General features: G+C 47.1%; 1 protein-coding gene across 1 annotated transcript in view; it reads right to left on the reverse strand.

Moving 5' to 3' along the window:
• ATRN (attractin) overlaps positions 1-20,018 on the reverse strand; it is a 246,863-nt gene that overhangs the window by 161,780 nt on the left and 65,065 nt on the right. The window contains exon 4 of the mRNA XM_074992222.1: positions 207-335. Coding sequence (XP_074848323.1) covers positions 207-335 — 129 coding nt within the window. The remainder of the gene's footprint in view (positions 1-206; positions 336-20,018) is intronic.

Genomic DNA, 20,018 nt, shown 5'->3' on the forward strand with positions numbered 1-20,018 from the left:
ATCTTTCTTGAAAATGGTGACTGGAATTGTACAAAGCTGTCCAGGTGAGGTCTTTCCAATGCATTGTATAAGGGAAATGATCCTTCACTGTCCCTACTGGAAATACCTCTCCTGAGGCATCCTGGCAGTGTATTTATCTTTAGACCGATCTCTCAATATGCAACATTTAAATTTCCTCAAAACCATTTGGAAGAAGACTTACTTACTTGTAAGTAATGTTAAACCCTGTCAAATTATAGGCAGCATCGCTAAAGAAATGCAGTAGGACATAGCCAGAAGTGGCAACAACTTCTGGGACTGTTTCATTGCCATCCCTCTCTGGAACAATAAGACCACTGAAAAAGAAAAATAATGCATGATGTTAGATACACAAAAACAATGAGGAGTCCTATAACAGCTTAGAGACTGATAGACTTATTAGGGCATAAGTTTTCACGGGTAAAATCCACTTCTTCAGATGCACCGTAGTGGAAATGGAAAGGCAGGTATATCTGTAAGAATTACTGAAAAAAAAAGCTGCTATTCACTGTAAATTAGGATGATTATAGCCATTCAATGTAGCTGATGGGGAGGGAGGTGAATGCTCATAGAAGAGAACTTGCCTCTGCAGAGTATTAACCAATTGAGATCCTAACTGAGGTCTCATTGTATAGCTCTGAATTTGCAAATGAGCCCCAATTCAGCTATTTTCTCTTTGTAATCAAGCTTGGAAGTTTTTTTTGTTTTGTTTTAATATAAGGATACACATTCATAAGAGCACAACTGTAACTCCATTAAATGCCTCACAACTATGTGTAAAAAAATTAAATTCAAGACACAAGCCAGATGCTTTCTTCAACTGTGTCACTTCGGAGTATTACATATTTACAATACAGATTGAACTTCTCTAGTCCGGCAACATCTGTAATCCAGCATGATGTTGGTTAGCTGGAAGACCACTTATTGGGGTGTGATCACGTTTCCCGTGGTCCCATAAAGTTTATTTCCAGCAACCAGTCCTGTTTCTCAATATTCCGTGCTGTTATTTAGCTGTAACTTACCCCTAACTGTCTTTTAAAAGCCCAGTAAGCCAGGAAAGTGCTGGTAACGTGCTACACAATATTGACCTCCCATGGTCTGGCAAATTCTCTTCTCTGGCACTGGTCAGATGCCAAAGGTGCCAGGCAAGAGAGGTTCAACCTGTAGTAACCAAAGATTTTCACATAGCAACGTTATCAGATTTAGTGTTTTGTGGAAGAAATATCTTTAAAAAAATCGGGGGGTGGGGGGTGGGGAGAGAATGATAATGCCCTAACTTATTAAACATACTCTGGATTTCTCTGAAGCAATTAACTTAGTTTCATATGCCATTCTGATTTCTTTAAAAAAAGAAAATAGTATTACACAGAATTCACAGGACACACAATTAAATGCATTAAAAACTAGCTACTGACAGTTCCCAAAATGTGATTATTAAAAGGGCAAACATCAATGAATGGGCCATTTCTAGCAGGCTCCAGTAAGGATCAGTTCTTGCTCCAAAACTATTTAACATTTTTATCAACTAACTAGATGATAAAATCTTTGCTGGTAAACTTCACAGATGACAAAGATTGGTGGGACAGTAAATAAAGAAGACAGGTTGCTAATACACAGTGATCTGAAACTCCTCTTTAAATGGTCAGAAAACAATGAAATGTTTTTTAAATGTAGACTAATAGTGGGAAGAAAGAATGCAGGATAGGAGATAGTCTTGGAAAGCACTGATTCAGAAACTATGCAATCATTGTAAATAATCACCCCAACATGCTCTCTCAGAGCTATAGTGTGGCAAAAAGGGGAAGGGGGAGAGTTGAACAGTGTCATCTGTGCATATGTTTAAAATGGGGGAATTGACCAAAAGTAGGGAAATGTAGCGCTTTAAAGACTAACAAAATGATTTATACTGTGGTGAACTTTCATGGGACAGACCCATTTCATCATTGGTCTGATGAAGTGGGTCTGTCCCACAAAAACTCATCACCAAATAAATTATTTTGTTAGTCCTTAAAGTGCTACATTTCTGCTGCTTTGTTTTGCTGGAGTACAGACTAACAGTGTTACCTCGCTGTTACTATTCAAAAGCAGGAAAATAATCTTGCCTTTGGAGTCACAACATTGAAAAGACTGATACTGGAATGCTATGGTCAGTTCTGGTATACACAGCTCAAGAACAATGCTGAACTTTCCACTGTTCACAAGTAGGACCACAAAAATGATCAGGGTGTGTAGGGAAAATAAGCCTTTTATGAAAAAAGTGTTAAGGGGCTTGGTTTATTTTACTTACTGATGAAAAGGGTGGTAGATGACTTGATCACTATGTTACATCATATACACAGAAAAGGTCTCATACTAGGGGCTTTCAACCTTGCTGAAAAGGCGCAACAAGAGTCAATAGCTGAAAGTGAAACATTAAAGAAAGATTTAATTTTCTAGCAGTGAGGGCAACTAAACATTCTAAATTCTTATGTGAAAAAATTCTCATCACCTGCAAGAACAGGAATTCTTAACTTGTAGTGAAGTTCTTGTACTGTATAAGAAAAGTTCTTTGTGTTATAAAATGTCTTGCCCAGTGGTGTATTCCACTCGAGGTGTTCATGTGGTCCAGGCAGGTGACACCAGAAGATTTTTCATTGTGTTCTCTGATTTCTTCCTATGCACTCTACTTCCTTGTGTGTCAAACAGAGGGCATAAAGTGTGGTTCAGAATGACTGCCTCTCCAGTTCTTTTCTGGAGAAGAATCACTTTAGCAAAACAGACAAAGCAAGTGGAAAGCAGAGCGAGTTGTGTAATACAAGTAAGGACTATACATCTCAAAGAATTTCAGTTACTGTAAGATAAGTAACCTCTTTTCCTTGAATATTCCACCTGAGTTGATTTCTAAGCAGAGCTCATTGAGCAGGAAGGTGCAAAAAACACTGCTTTACCACAATGGGAAGACCATTGTGCCAAAGGATGTGTCTGCTGAGAAGCCTTATTCCAGAAGATGACAACAACTAAGATAGGCAAAACCCCAGATTGCTGCCCTACAAATCTCAAGAATGAGAACACTGAGGTAGCCTGGTCTCTGATTGAATGGACTTAGATTTTGAAAGGAGAAAGAGTTGTCTTTGCCAACACACAGCGAAGAACATGCGAAAACCGTGAAAGGACTGCCTCCCCTTTTCTCCACTGAGCAACCAAGATGAATAAACTAGTAAATTTCCTAAAGGGTTGTTGTACTGTACAGGTAGAAAGACAGGGTCTGATGAGCATCCAGAGCGTGCAGCTTCTGTATAAGGGGTGTGTGTTCTCTCCCATCCATCTCAGATACTGATGTTGGTTATAACCCTCTGATGTCCTCTTTCAGTACATTTCTGTCTTTGTGAGCTGATGAGCCAGATCTGTTCTACTTTTGAGCTCCCGATACACTCATCCTTGGGTGCAGAGAATACCGCCTAACTTGGAAGACGTAAGGGAAAGTAGTTGTCTTCCTAGAAGACAACTAGCAGGGGTTTCTCTCACTTTGTGACAATGCTTGATCTTCTCCTCCTGTTCACTTGGGTCCTTTGCTCTACCTCTGTAGCTCCAGAGCCAGGTAAAACCATGCTCAAAGGCACACTTTCTGTAGACCGCAAAGAGAAGTTACTCACTTGTGTAGTAACGATGGTTCTTTGAGATGTGTTCCTGTGGGTGCTCCACAGTAGGTGTCCGGTTCACCCTGGAGCCACAGATCGGAAAATCTCCAGCAGTCTCCATCGGGTCGCGCATGCGCCAATGCATGCCGGTCCTTCGCGCGCTTTCGGTCACGTGCACGATCCGGTCCCCGGCAGTTCCTTGACCAACAGGCCCAGATGCTCCTGAAAAACACCAAACGGAACTCCGAAGTGGGGAGGAACGGGTGGGTAGTGGAGCACCCACAGGGACACATCTCGAAAAACCATCATTACTACACAAGTGAGTAACTTCTCTTTCTTCTTTGAGTGGTCCCTGGGGTGCTCCACAGTAGGTGACTACCCAGCAGTGACCCCAAATAAGGAGATGGGTACCCGATTTACGTGCAGCTTGCCCTTGAAAGGACTGCTGTCAATAGGCGTGTATCCTCATCGAACACCCGGTGCATGGCATAATGCTTGGCAAAGGTGTCGTAAGATGACCAAGTCGCTGCTCTGCAGATGTCTTTTAATGCGATTCCTTTGAAGAAGGCCGTCGACGCCGCCATCACTCTGGTGGAGTGAGCCCTGGACGGAACTAGCAGAGGGGTCTTAGGGAGCTCATAACACAGTCTTATGCAGGATACAATGTGATTTGAAATTCTTTGTGAGGATAGGCCTTCCACTTTCGACCTGGGTGCAAGAGACACCAGCAGTCTGTCCGTTTTCCAGAAGGGCTTAGTTCTGTCCATGTAAAAGGCCAACTCCCTCCTCACATCTAGCAGGTGCAGCCGCGCCTCCTTGCTGGAGTTGTGAGGCTTAGGATAAAACAAGGGTAACACTATTGGTTCGTTAATGTGGAACTCTGAGGAAAACTTTGGGACGAAGGCTGGGTGTAATCGTCAGATCACCACTTCCCTTGAGAATACTGTGCAGGGCGGCGTTGCCATTATTGCTGCAAGTTCGCTCACCCTGAGGGCTGATGTAATCGCGAGAAGGAAGGTTGTTTTCATGGTAAGTAACCGGAGGGGTACCATGGCCAATGGTTCAAAGGGTGGTCCCAACAGCGTGTGGAGGACCAAGTCCAAACCCCATGATGGTGATAGCGGTTGCCGAGGGGGGTACAGGTTTGCCAACCCCTTTAGGAACCGCGAGACAATAGGATGGGCGAATATCGTTGGCCCTTCCTCTTCGTGTTGTAACGCTGATATAGCTGCGAGATGGACCTTTAGTGAAGATAGGGAGAGTCCGTCTCGTTTCAGCTCCAGCAGGTATTCTAGAATTACAGTTATAGGAACGTCCAGAGGAGCTAACTGCTTGGAAGAGCACCAGGAGATAAATCGTTTCCACTTCTGCACGTAAGTCCTTCTGGTGGAAGTCCTTCAACTGCACTCCAAGACTTGTTTTACTCCCGCGGAACATGTGCTCTCTAAGGCGCTGAGCCATGGAGTAGCCACGCCTGTAGGTGGAGTCCTTGAGGATGTGGGTGCACTATGGACCCCTGAGCCTGTGTGAGAAGATCCGGCACTACCAGCAGGGTGAGTGGCGGGCAGCATGACATGCGCAGAAGCAGAGGAAACCATTGCTGTCGGTCCCAGGTTGGGACTATAAGTATTATGCGTGCTCTCTCTCTTCTGGCTTTCTCTAGAACCTTGTGGATGAGTGTTGTGGGAGGGAACGCATAGAGTAGAGGGCCCTTCCATGGAACCATGAAGGCATCCCCCCAGGATCCCTGTCCTATGCCTGCTCTGGAGCAGTACTGAGGGCATTTCTTGTTGTTGTGGGTGGCAAACAAATCGATTTGGGGAAACCCCCATTTGTGAAATACTGTGATCAGAACAGATCTGCCACTCATGCGTGAGCACAAAGCTTAGTTGGTCCGCCTTCACATTGTGGACACCGGGTAAGTATGAGGCTTTTAGCGTTATATTGTTGACAATGCACCAGTTCCACAACCGGACCGCCTCCGTGCACAGCGCACGGGATCTGGCCCCTCCTTGTCGATTGATATAAAACATTGTGGAGATGTTGTCGGTATTGATCCCGACTACTTTGCTGTGCAGGTATTTTCGAAAGCGTCTGCACGCCTTGAACACTGCTCTGAGTTCTAGTATGTTTATGTGCAATGTCTTTTCTGCAGGGGACCATAGCCCCTGAGTTACTTTGTTGCCAATGTGCGCTCCCCATCTTATGTGGGATGCGTCTGTTGTAAGAAAAATCACAATTTGTGGTTGGTGGAAGGGCACCCCTACTAATAAGTTCTTGCGATCTGCCCACCATGCCAGCGATCTTCACACCTCCGTTGTGGGTGATACTGCCCTGTGGATGGTATGGACTATGGGTCTGTAAATGCTCGCCAACCAATGCTGCAGGTTTCGCATATGTAGCCTGGCATTTTGTGCCATAAACATGGTGGTCGCCATGTGCCCCAACAGTTGCAGACATGTGTAGCCAGACATTAACCCCCCATTTGGCCTTTTCTTCTTCTCACCCCCACTGGGAGAGACAGACAGAGAAGGAGACAGGCAGCCTTTGATGCCCTGGGAACACAGGTGTGCTGTCTCACCCAGACTCTCTACCATACACAGAAACCAGACAGTGAATGGGCTAGCTAATGGCCACCCTTCTGGCTGATATCGGTAATTGACATGCCTGATCACTGCCCCAGGAAGAACAGGGAACCTCCGCCCATCACCTCCAAGGTGCCCAATTGTCCACAATTCACAGGTGCGAATTGAGCCTTGCACCTTCCCTGAGAAACCTGGGGTTCAAACACATTCCTCCCCGATTGGCCACTTGAGACCAGGAAGACGCCTACGTGACCAAAGGGGTATAAAGAGGGGTTTGTCAGCCCACCCCCTTTGAGCTCCAATCACCTACACCTGCTGGCCAGGTCCGGTATTGACTCCCAAGACTGGGGACGGCTGGTTCGTATCTACTTCTTCCCGAGGGACTGAGAGAAAGATTCTGGGTCACACTGGATCTATGAGGCAGGGGTAAGAATTACATCTGTATTACACTTCTTTCCTATAGGAACTGAGGGAAAGACTCTGGTTCCACCAGGCCTAAAAGGCAGGGGTGAAAATCACACCTGCAACGTGCCTTTCTTGTGTACACATTACTTGTGTTAGTTTAAGCTAGCTAGTTTGTATAAAACTTTTCTGAAGTTAAATTGTTTCTATCTTCATATAAATAAAAGGTAATTGTTAAAGCCTCTAGTAAGTGTAACTTTCCTCTTGCTGCTGTACCCGAACTAAATGCAAACCAAAAGAACCCAGCCTGCCCTAGCTGCTTAGCATAGCTGCTGGTGCGGCATCACCCCCTTTGCCCCACCGGACCTTTAGCTGGCACCTGGGCACTGGCTCACAACATGTTAGGATTAGCACTGTGGGGCTGTACATCATTACCTGTACCAGGGATTTGATGGTGCGGAAACGGGCATCGGGCAGGTATACTCTTGATGTAATAGAGTCTGTGTGTGCCCGTATGAACTCTATATTTTGCGTGGGCTCGGTCTTTGATTTTGAGAGGTTGATAATTAGGCCCAACAAGGCGAACGTGTTTGTAGCGACGTGTATCATGCATAGGACCTCTGCCTTTAAGACCCCTTTCAGTAGGCAGTTGTCCAGGTATGGAAAAATGAACACACCCTGCCTGTGTAGGTAAGCTGATACTACTGCCAGTGTTTTGGTAAAAACTCTGGGCGCCAAAGAGAGACAGAATGGAAGAACTCTGTATTGAAAATGCTCCCTGCCTACTTTGAAGCAAAGAAAACGTCTGTGTGCTGGGTGGATTGTTATATGAAAGTACGCATCCTGTAAGTCGAGGGCTGCAAACCAGTCTCCATCGTCCAGTGCCGTGATTATGGAGGCAATTGTAGTCATCTTGAAACGCTGTTTGCATAAATGTTGGTTGAGGGCCCGTAAGTCCAGGATTGGCCTACAGCCTCCTTCTCTGTTAGGAAGTATTTGAGTAGAAACCTTTCCCTTGGAATTGTTCTGGCACTCTCTCCACTGCCCCTATAAACATGAGATGGTCTACCTCCTGTTTTAACCTTGTGAGACGGGTCCTTGAAGAAGGACTGGGTGGGAGGTTTCGGTGGAGGTAGTGATTGGAAGGGGATTGTGTATCCCTTGGCTATAATTTCCAGTACCCATTTGTCTGTCGTGATGTTTTGCCATTGAGAATAGAAGGGTTTGAGCCGATGGGGGAACATGTGCTGAGATTGGCATTGAGAGATGGTTTTCGTATTGCAGTCCTCAACATACCCGTCAAACTTGCTGTCTCAGGGCTTGCCCTGAGGGTGCGCAACCCTGCTGGGTACGTTGTCTGGGGGCCCTATACTGTTGCTGCTGTTGGTGGTGCCCTTGGTCATAGCCCCGTTGATATTGTGCACACTGTGGTTGATAAGCGTAGCGCCTTTGTTGGGTGTAAAACTTCTTCCTCCTGTCCAAGGGGGGTATATATGCCCAGGGTCCTAAGTGTGGCTCTCGAGTCCTTGCTGGAATGTAGGACCGAGTCGGTTGAATCTGCGAATAACTTTTGTTTATCAAATGGAAGATCCACAATTTTTGTTTGCAGATGTCTGGGAATACCGGATGTCTGGAACCACAATTCCCTATGCATTACCACTGCTGTGGCTGTGGAGCATGCTGCCATGTCCGCCACATCCAGGGCAATCTGAACTCCTGTTCGAGAGGCCGTGTAGCCCTCCTGGACGATTGCCTTCAGCACCGGTTTCTTGTCCTCTGCAAGGGAATCCATGGGGGAGGTAAATCTGGAGTAATCGTCATAGTTGTGGTTTGACAGGTGTGCCGCATAGTTTGCCATTCTCAGTAATAAGGTAGAGGAGGAGTAGACCTTCCTACCGAACAGGTCTAATTTCCTCGCATCTTTATCTGACCCTCCTGATTTGTACTGGGGTGTCTTGGATCTATGCTGTGATGATTCGACCACCACGGAATTTGGCTGGGGGTGGTTAAACAGGAATTCCATGCCCTTGGCCGGAACAAAGTATTTCTTATCCACCCTCTTATTTGTAGGTGGAATGGAGGCCGGAGTCTACCATATGTTGGTGGCTGATTCCATAATCGCTTCCATCTAGTGGCATGGCGATCTTGGATGAAGCCAGGGGGTCTCAAATTTTTCAGGAGTTTACGATGTTTCTCCTGCACCTCTGCTATTTGAATGTCCTGTGTGTGCGCTACCCTCTTGAACAGCTCTTGGAATTGCTTAAGGTCGTCTGGGGGTGGGGGGGGGAGATATCCCTGGGGACAACTGCGTCATCTGGGGAGGACGAAGAGGCATTGCTATGATATACCTCCTCTAATTCCTCTGACTCCTGAGCTTGTTCATATGCTTGCTCTTTTAAAGGTTCTCAAAGAAAGTCCAGGGACTCTGGACCAGTTTCCGCAGGAGAAGGCTGTGTTCTTCTCATAGAGTGAGGCTGTATGAAGGGGTGTTGGTGAGGTGTGGGTGGGGATCTGGAGCTGGACCCCCTGTGCCAGTGTGCAGTATGGTAAGGACAGCCATGACAACAGGGGCAAGGGCCCGGTGATGGAGATCTGGACCACGACCGGAGCGTGTACATATGGTGCCTGGAAGAGCATGACCTCCGTGATGACGTTGACAATGGCCGAGATGCTCTGTGATAGTATTCACAGGGATCCGTACTGGAGATTGGTGAAGGTTGCCTAAGCCAGGGGGATGGTGGTTGACGAAAAGGCAATGGAGGTCTGAAGCAGGCTGTTGGAGTTGCTGCCCAGTGTGCTGTGTCTATCTCGGGGGGGGGGGGGGGAGGGGGGAGCTAGGCGATAACTGCAATGCGATGACGTCCGGAGATGGGCTACGGTGCTGGGTTTTGGCTTTTGCTTTGCTCCGTCCCTGAGGAGCAGGTGCCGCCCCCTCTGGTGTCGGGGACCTCGGCACCGTTGTCGGTGCCATGCCTGGTGCTGCTGTGCACGGTGCCACGCAGGTAGCCTCCTCCAGCACCGTTGTGTCCCGTGCCGGGTACCCTTGCTCCAGTGCCGCAAGGCTCAATGCCTTGGGAGTCGGTGCCGCCAATTCCGACGCCTGCCCCATTGGCACCTGCGGTGCCCTCGGTGCCAACTGCTTAATGGTCGGAGGCCCAGGCACAGCTATGTGCGCTACAGTCCTCCCACTATGAGCGGCCAGTGAGTCAGGGCCCTGTGCTCCGCTCATCCTGCTAGCAGATGTTACCAGCAAGGATCGAGCTGGGGAGAGCTTCTTTTTCTTTTTGCACAGAGGTGGTTAGGGAAGCCGCCTTCCTCTTGTGCAACCCTGAGGGCCCCTCTTTATGGGGCTTCTCCGATGGTTCAGGTTGGAGGGCCTTATCAAATAAAATCATCTTCAGCCTCATTTCCCTGTCCTTTCTGGCTTTGGCTGTAAGCTTAGAGCAGTGAGGACACTTTTGTGGAACGTGGGTCTCCCCAATGCAATGAACGCACTTGCTATGCCCATCTGAGGCAGGCATGGCCTCGCGGCACGACTCACACTTCTTAAACCCCGGCGAAGACATCTCTGCCCAGGCGTTTAAGTCTTTGAATGTTAATAGGGCACTTAGTGGCTAATCAGTTCTGGAACAGATAACATTCGCGGCCTTTAGGAGAGCGGACCGCCTAAGGCGGCTGCCTCTGTCCTCTCTTCTCCCCCTTTTCTTCTTCTCTTTTTTTTTTTAAACTATACATGCATATAACACAGAACAGCTTCAACAGTGTTAAACAGTCTATCAACTAATAACTATTAACAGTAATAAACACAGTTTTATCTGTCTCAGGCATTGGAGCTGGAGCAGATTCCATCTGCAGCCATTGGCGGTTGAGAAGGAACTGGAGGGGACTGGATCGCGCACGTGACCGAAAGTGCGCGATGGACCAGCACGCATCGGCGCATGCGCGACCAGACGGAGACGGCTGGAAATTTTCCGATCTGCAGCGCCGGGGCGAGCCCGACACCTACTGTGGAACACCCACAGGGACCACTCAAAGAAGAGCAGATATTCAAGTGGCCTGACCACAAAGGGTTGGACTCAGGTCTCACTGACCATTTCATCAGGAATCTTCCAACCTGCAACTCTCAGGATTGATGGGTACAGAGGGGAAAGAAGAGTCAGGTTTGCACTGAGAGCAGATGAGGGATTCCCCAAGGCAATGAAGGCTGGTGAGACTTGACGTCACTGACCAGGAGCCATGAGGAGTGATACATGTGTAGGAGTACTTAGATGCTGTGCTAGACTTGCCCCTGGAGCTGCCTTTGAAAAGTCAGTAGTGAAGATATATGTAAATTTGGATACCTCAGCATCTGAGACAAGCTTTAACTGCCGGGAAGTACTTGGTGAACACGCTCAGCACAGTTGGCAGGCCAAAAGGGTAGATCGCAAACTGGTAGTGGTCTCAATCCACCATAAAACTAAGGAAGTGCCTATGCCCTAGGGAAAGCATCTTTCTCAGGTCAAGAACATACCAGTCTCCTGGATCAAGGGAAGGGATGATGAATGCCAGGGAGACCATACAAAACTTCAATCTGTACCCAAACATGCAACAGAGAGGCACAAACCAGTATCATGCAGCACTCTTATAAAGATTCTGATTCTACAGTGATATGTAGATGAGCTTGACTCCATTTAAGGGCAGAAGTGACTAAAAAGCAGTGCTGACAATGGAACATTTTCCTATCTGTCAAAAATGTGCAGTTTTACATTTCCTTTCAGAATATAAAATAACTTGATTCAAAGTTTGGATCACAAGGCTAAATAAATTGGGTGCTTCCAGACCGAGTTTTTCAGCCAAGGAAACAAATATGTAGTTAAACTTTTACTAACCACTGTGCCAGCCACAGTCAAATGTCCTAATTGCTTATAGAAGTCTTGTAACCATATGAATACTTCCATATTAATTGTGCTACTATTAGACTGTCTTTTCCAACAGCTGGGAATACCACAGAGCCTTTCTGCCCATTACATTTTAACACCTGAAAATGAAAAAGTTGCAATAGCTTATACCATCTATGTTAAAAGTACACACACTGGCTGCAGTAGTTCAGCTAAACCATACAAAGATATTATTGATCAGAACCATGGCCTGCACTTTACCAAAGACTGAAGAATATGTGTAACATATTTAATTTCACTGACATGCCACATAAATCTGCACCATTATCTGACGCATATTTCGACTCCAATATGTTCACAAAGATGATTTTGTAAGAAAGTCACACAACTGTTTTTTTTGCTTTAAATTTCAGATCCTGGAAATTTTAAAACAATAGCAACTAATTAATTCCATGCCATAGTTCATGCATAAGAGATACATGTTCGTTCTGAAATTTGAAAATGCTGATCTGAAGATCATCTCCCTTGGGACAGTATCTTCCAACACGTCAGAGATGAAAAGTCTAATAAATTCATCTTTGTTGCCTGGTGAGTACCGTTTTACTTTGCATAAAATGAACATGGGAACAGCATTTCCCTGCCATATGAAAATAGCCGTTAGGATGAAATTCAGCCAAGGCAAAACAACAACTCAGGGACGCGACGGAGAGCATTCTTTTCTCTGCCTCTTTTGTCATCTCCCATGTGCTCTTAATGTTAAAGCATAGCTAATCCACAGCTGGAAGAAACTGGGGTCAGCAATATCAGGAAAAAGATAAAGGAAAGCAAAAGGAGTACGGTAATAACAGAGGCAGAACATGGCTGAGAGAACATTAATGAGACGCAATCAGAAAAGAAAACAATTTAAAAAAAACTACTTTAAAGGTGGAAGAAAAATGGCACATATTTGTCCTGTTTTATAGGAAATGTTACAGGATTTTTGTGTCAAGAGTTAAGATGTGTCTGCCACTTTTCACTTCACCACTGATGAAGTTTGACAATGACCCACCTTGGAGGAGAGGGTAAATAATAAAAAGCGCAAGCCACCACACAGCTATACAGACCATTTGATAAACTGATCATAAGAAAACAATGCATGTTGCAACATGACCAGATATGCAATCTAGGAACAAAAAAGGTTGGCCATATTTACAGGAAGAGATATTCTATCCTGCGACGCAGTGACTCGGAAGACATTTGGGAATTATGGTAGATAATCAGCTGAATATGAGCTCCCACAGTGTGTGACGCTGTGGCTTTAAATGGGGTGACGTGATTCTGCAAAGTATAACCAGGGAAAATACTGAATAAGGAGTACAGAGCTTATTTTACCTCAAACTGCACTGGAGTGAGGCCAGTACTGGAATACTGTGCTCAGCTCCAGCAAAGGCAAGTCAAGAGGATGTTGCTCAACCTGAGAGGGTTCAAAGAACCACAAGATTACAGGATTGGAAAACATGCCTGACGGTGAAATATTCTTGGACTTCAATCTATTCAGCTTCTCAAAGTGAAGGTTAAGGGGTGACTTATCACTTACAAGTACCTACGTAAGGAACAAATATGTGGTAATAAAGGACTCTAATCTAGCAAAGATGTAATGAAATCCAGTAGCTAGAAACTGAAGCCAGGCATATTCAGACTAGACATTCAGAGCGGAAACAAGTTGAGCGTTTTTTACAGAAACGGTAATTAACATGGAAAAAACCTGTCAAGGGTAGTTGTGGATTCTTCATCACTGGAAATACTTTAAGATCATTTTTTTTCTCAAGGATATAATCTAGCTGCATCACCACTGTTGTATTTTAAGCAGAAATTCATTATGGCAAGTCCTGTGGCACATGTTATGCAGGGGGTCTGACTAGATAACCCAGTGGTTTCTTCTAGCCTAAAAATTAGGAACATATACCTCTCAAATGGAAGAGTCCATTCCATTTATTTCCAATCAAGGTTTATATGAGAAAGCGGGTGTGAAGAACAGGTCTTGCCTCTTTCTCTGAGAGCTTCCAGGACTCTGGATACTAGAAATGAAGACATTTGGACCAACCTAGCTAACTCCATTCAGAATTCTGGGTTTTCCCAGAAAATTCATTGTCTAGAACTTTGAGAGAAACAAATGGAAAAAAAAAAAAAGCTTTTGTTCAGACTTCTCTAACAATTATTACTGGATAAACAGCATTTAGTGGATGTACACACTAATGCTCTGTAATAACAAACGCAGCCTTTTCAATGATCAACTTTACCGTTGTTCAGACTCCATTCAAAATATCCGTCTTCGACTCAATGTGGCATAGGCATCTTCTGCGGGTTTATTTTGCTTCCCACCAATGTATCATCTGAACTGTAATAAACCAACCTATTTCTGGCACTGATTGCTTAAGTGTCACTAGACATATAAACTTCTTGGACCATCAGTTATTTCATTTGCAAAAATAAAGTAATAGTATTTGTCTTCGTTTTAGAGTGCAGTTAGGCACAAATTAACCCCACACCATGGCACCTTTGGGTAGACAGAGCAGGAAGAAAAAGATCAGCATATGTGGACGAAGTCAGAGGGAGACTTTTGGTAACACATTTTAGGTTGACTGAGTCTAGACATTTCAATACACCATTGATCAGCTGTGCCTGCATGTGCACACAGATCTCTTAGCTAACAGCTGTGAACAAGTGAATAAGTACCACAGAAAATCTATACCAGCATATTCTAATATACAGGTTTATAATTCATGCTTACAATCCATCTTAACAAATCTTAACTTTGCAAATAAGCAGCAGAATAGAAAAGGACGCATGCAAACACAAACTATTGCTACTTCTGTGTGATGTGTTTGTAAGAGAGTCCTGATTTTCTCATGAGGACAGGATCCCCCCCCGCCCCGAGGTCAGCATTATACAGTACTATAACACTAAGACATGTTCCCTGTCACAAATTTATGAGCTTATTAAAGATCAGATACAGCAAGCGATTGTAACAAAGAAATTAAACAAGAATGGGGAAACAGGATGACAATATGTTTATATAGACTAGCTGTTCTGGTATGGCTATGGTCTGAAGAAGTGGGTCTGTCCCACTAAAGCTCACCTAATAAATTGTGTTAGGTCTTTAAAGTGCTACTTGACTGCTTTTTTGTTTTGATAGTACATAAAATATTCATGTTTGAAATCTAACTTGAAGCTTGCACTTAATCCTAGTTCCTCATCCTCCCTACATCTGTTTATTACATGCACTTTTTGCATTTTCTCTAAGGTGCAATTTGGGGATAAATCTGTCTCTTCCTCTGTATAGCCTGTGGGGCTTACCTGCTTGCTTATAGATATATTTTCTTACATGTTTATTATAATAGGCTAAAATAGGTTGACATAAAAGTAGTCTGATTATAACACAAGAGTACTACAAGGCCATATCCTGTACACCAAGCTAAGGCAAAGTCAACATACCTACTCCTGGCAAGTTTTATGCCTATAGCCAAGTCAACACACCTATATTTGAGACCTTCCACCTAGACAGATCGTGGTAAGATAAAACAACCTGTTATAACACAGGAGCTTCCACATACACCCTCAAACTTAATAGGCATACCACAAATTGGAAAAGCCCAATACATACATTTAAGATCAGACTGAATAACAGATGAGAAGCAAAATAACACACTGACATATACGACAGTAAGTTGAGATGAATAATATATTGATCTATAGGAAAGAGACACTTCATTGGTGAGGTGAGGAACTACAAATAAGGAAAAAAGGATATATCCCCCACTGAATATGCATCAGCAAAACATTATATGAAAGAGGTATTCCTGCCTAGGGGCAGTAGAAGGAGGAGGTGTAGCCCTTAGAAGGTGCCAAAATGATGGCCACTAGTGCTGATGATGAGGAAAAGACAGGTTACTCACCGTAGTAACAGTGGTTCTTCGAGATGTGTCCCCGTGGGTGCTCCACAATAGGTGTCGGGCTCGCCCGGCGCCGCAGATCAGATCTTCCAAGCAGTTTCTGCCGGACCGCGCATGCGTCGGTGTGCGCTGCTCCCTTGCGCGCTCCTGGCCACGTGCGCGATCCGGTCTCCGCCAGTTCCTTGACCAACCGCCTCGGATGCTCCTGCAAAACACTAAACAGAGATCCGAAGCGGGGAGGATGGGCGGGTAGTGGAGCACCCACGGGGACACATCTCGAAGAACCACCGTTACTACGGTGAGTAACCTGTCTTTCTTCTTCGAGTGTCCCCGTGGGTGCTCCACAATAGGTGACTACCCAGCAGTAACCCAAGATAGGAGGTGGGTAATCGGATTATGTGCAGCTTGTCCCCGAGAGGACCGCTGTCGAGAGACGGGTATCCTCTTGGAATACCCTGTGAAGGGCGTAATGTTTGGCGAAGGTGTCGTAGGATGACCAGGTCGCCGCTCTGCAAATGTCTTTTAGCGCAACGCCCTTGAAAAAGGCTGTTGATGCCGCCACCGCCCTAGTGGAATGAGCCCTGGGAGTGGCCAGTAAAGGAGTCTTTTTGAGTTCGTAGCACATTTTTATGCAGGATACAATGTGCTTCGAGATTCTCTGCGAAGAGAGACCTTCTCCTTTCGATTTGGGAGCGAGAGAGACTAGGAGTCTATCCGTTTTCCGGAAGGACTTGGTCCTGTCTACGTAGAAGGCTAGCGCCCTCCTCACGTCCAGGAGGTGTAGGCGCGCCTCTTTGTTAGAGTTATGAGGCTTTGGATAAAACGAGGGTAAAACAATAGGTTCGTTAATGTGAAACTCAGAAGAAACTTTGGGAACAAAGGCTGGATGCAGCCGTATGGTTACCGCCTCCTTGGAAAAAACAGTGCAGGGTGGCGTTGCCATAACTGCTGCAAGCTCGCTCACCCTGCGAGCTGACGTGATTGCAAGAAGAAAAGTCGTCTTTATCATAAGGAGGCGGAGGGAAACCGTGGCCAAGGGCTCGAACGGTGGTCCCGTTAGCACATTAAGCACCAGGTCCAAGTTCCACGAAGGTGGAAGCGGTTTCTGAGGGGGGTATAGGTTTACCAACCCTTTGAGGAACCTGGTAACCATGGGATGGGCGAACACCGTGTGCCCTTCCTCCTCGTGTCTGAACGCCGAAATGGCGGCAAGGTGGACCTTTAACGAGGATAGTGAGAGTCCTCCTCTCTTGAGGTCCAGTAAACACTCTAATATCACAGGTATAGGCACCGAAAGGGGGGTTAGCCGTTTGGTAGAACACCATGCCGTGAAGCGAGTCCATTTCTGCTTGTAAGTCTTCCTGGTGGAAGTCCTCCTGCTACTTTCTAGGACTTGCTGCACTTCCTCCGTACATGTGCTCTCTAGGGAGCTGAGCCATGGATTAACCACGCTTGTAGTCGCAGGCCTTGGGGGTGCGGATGCACGATGGACCCCTGGGCTTGTGTGAGCAGATCCGGCGCCACCGGAAGGGGCATCGGTGGACGGTCCGACATGCGCAGGAGTAGGGGGAACCATTGCTGCTGATACCACGTTGGGACTATCAGGATCATTCGGGCTCCTTCCCTCCTGGCTTTCTGCAAGACTTTGTGGATCAGCACTGTGGGAGGAAAAGCGTAAAGCAGGGGGCCCCTCCACGAGATCGTGAACGCGTTCCCCAGGGACCCCTGTCCCGGTCCTGCCCTGGAGCAGAATCGTGGGCACTTCTTGTTGTGTTGAGTGGCAAACAGGTCTATCTGGGGAAAACCCCATGCGTGGAAAATCGGTCGTAGCAGATCGGGACGGATCTGCCACTCGTGCGTGAGTGCAAAACGCCTGCTCAGCTGGTCTGCCTTCACATTGTGAGCGCCTGGTAAGTACGACGCTTTCAAGATTATATTGTTGGCGATGCACCAGTTCCATAACCGGACTGCTTCCGCACATAAGGCATGGGACCGAGCTCCTCCTTGCCGATTTATATAAAACATGGTGGAGGTATTGTCTGTACTGATCCCGACAACTTTGCCTTGTATATGGTCTCGAAAGTGTCTGCAGGCATTGAACACTGCTCTGAGCTCCAGTATATTTATGTGCAGTGACTGCTCCGTGGAGGACCACGGCCCTTGAGTCACCTCTTCGCCCATGTGTGCTCCCCACCCTATAAGGGAGGCATCCGTAGTAAGAAAAACCGATATTTGTGGTTGGTGGAAGGGTACCCCTGTTAGCAAGTTCTTGGGGTTTACCCACCATTGCAGGGATTTGCGCACCTCTGCTGTGGGCGACACCACCCTGTGAACGGTGTGTGCTGCTGGTTTGTATACGCTCGCCAGCCAGTGCTGCATGCTGCGCATGTGTAACCTGGCGTTCTGTACTACGAACGTCGCCGCTGCCATGTGGCCCAGCAGCTGTAAGCACGTCAGGACCGGCACCGTAAGGCTGAAGGTGATGACCTGCACGAGGGAGCCGATGGCCCGAAAGCGAGTCTCTGGTAGATATACTCCCGCTGTAATAGAATTTATGCGTGCCCCTATGAACTCTATGTCCTGTGTGGGGTCTATCTTTGATTTTGCCAGATTGATAACCAGGCCGAGCGAAGAGAACGTGCCTGCTGTGACGTGTATCATGCGTAGTACCTCCTCCTTCGAGGCCCCTTTGAGTAGGCAGTCGTCCAGATACGGGAATATAAATACCCCCTGTCTGTGCAGGTAGGCTGACACCACTGCCAAGGTCTTGGTGAAGACTCTGGGGGCCGAGGAGAGGCCAAACAGTAGGACCTTGTATTGAAAATGTTCTTTGCCTACCATGAACCGGAGGAATCGCCGGTGAGCCGGATGGATAGTTATGTGAAAATACGCATCTTGTAAGTCGAGGGCTGCGAACCAATCTCCATCGTCCAGTGCCGTAAGGATGGAGGCGACTGTGATCATCCGAAAGCATTGCTTGCGCAGGTACCGGTTGAGGCCTCGAAGATCTAAGATGGGCCTCCAGCCTCCTGTCTTTTTCTCCGTGAGGAAGTACCTCGAGTAGAACCCTTTTCCTTGCAGTTGCTCCGGCACTCTTTCCACTGCCCCTATGAGCATGAGATGGTCTACCTCCTGCTTGACCCTCGCTACGTGGGAGGCCTCCTGGAGGTGGGGCCTGGGTGGAGGTCGTGGCAGTGGGAGCGACTGGAAGGGGATGGCGTACCCCGTGGCTATGATCTCCAGCACCCATTTGTCTGTGGTGATCCTTTGCCACTGGTCGTAGAATGGTCGGAGGCGATGGTGGAATAGCCGCTTCGGATGACCTTGTGCGATGGTAGTGATGGCGCAGCCCTGGATCTGTGTGTCAAACTTGTGGCCTTTGGCCCTGCCCCGAGGACGCACGGCTCTGTTGTGAACGTCGCCTGGGAGTTCTGTACTGCTGGTGCTGTTGATGTCGCCCTTGCTCATAACCCCTGTGGTACTGGTACCATCTTTGTTGAGGGTAGTACTTTTTCTTTCTGTATGGAGGGGTGTAAATCCCCAGGGTCCTAAGTGTGGCTCTTGAATCTTTACTGGAATGAAGGACCGAGTCAGTTGATTCGGCAAACAGCTTCTGCGAGTCGAAGGGAAGATCGACTATCTTTGCCTGCAGATCCCTCAGTATACCCGAAGTCTGGAGCCAGGACTCCCTTCGCATCACCACTGCCGTAGCTGTGGAACGTGCTGCTGTGTCCGCAACATCCAGGGTGATCTGAACTCCCATCCTCGAGGCCGCGTAGCCTTCTTGCACGATGGCCTTGAGCACCGGTTTCTTGTCCTCTGGAAGCGAGTCCATGAGGGAGGTTAACCTAGTGTAGTTGTCAATATTATGGTTCGTTAAATGCGCTGCGTAATTTGCCATTCGCAACAGTAGAGTGGAGGAGGAGTAGACCTTTCTGCCGAACAGCTCTAGCTTCTTGGCATCTTTGTCTGTTCCCCCTGTCCTGAATTGAGATGTCTTTGATCTTTGTTGCGACGAGTCCACCACCAAGGAATTTGGTTGCGGGTGGCTGAACAGGAACCCCATGCCCTTCGCCGGCACGAAGTATTTCTTGTCCGCTCTCTTGTGGACAGGCGGAATAGTCGCAGGGGACTGCCATATCATAGTGGCGGACTCCAAGATTGCTTCATCAAGCGGTACTGCTATTTTGGAGGAGGCCGGAGGTCTCAGATTTTTGAGGAGCTTATGGTGTTTCTCTTGCACCTCTGCTGTCTGGATGCCTTGCGTGAAGGCCACCCTCTTAAACAGCTCTTGAAACTGTTTGAGATCGTCCGGAGGATGGACGTCCCCCGGGGCCGTAGCCTCGTCCAGGGAGGAGAGCGAGGAACCACTAGGGTACGCCTCTCTGGACCCTTCCGGTTCCTGTTGGTGATGGTACATCCTCTCGCTGGAAGCTTGCAAGGGAAAATCTCGGGGTTCCATAACCAGTTCCCCCTGAGATACTTGAGTCTCTGTCCCCGTTCGCGATTGCCCTCGGGGATACGGGACCATGTGTGGGGATCTTTCCCTGGTAGATTGCCGGTGGTGTCTATGCCCCGCGTGATAGG

This window comes from Carettochelys insculpta, chromosome 4 (genome assembly GCF_033958435.1).
Source record: "Carettochelys insculpta isolate YL-2023 chromosome 4, ASM3395843v1, whole genome shotgun sequence".
NCBI lineage: Eukaryota > Metazoa > Chordata > Testudines > Carettochelyidae > Carettochelys > Carettochelys insculpta.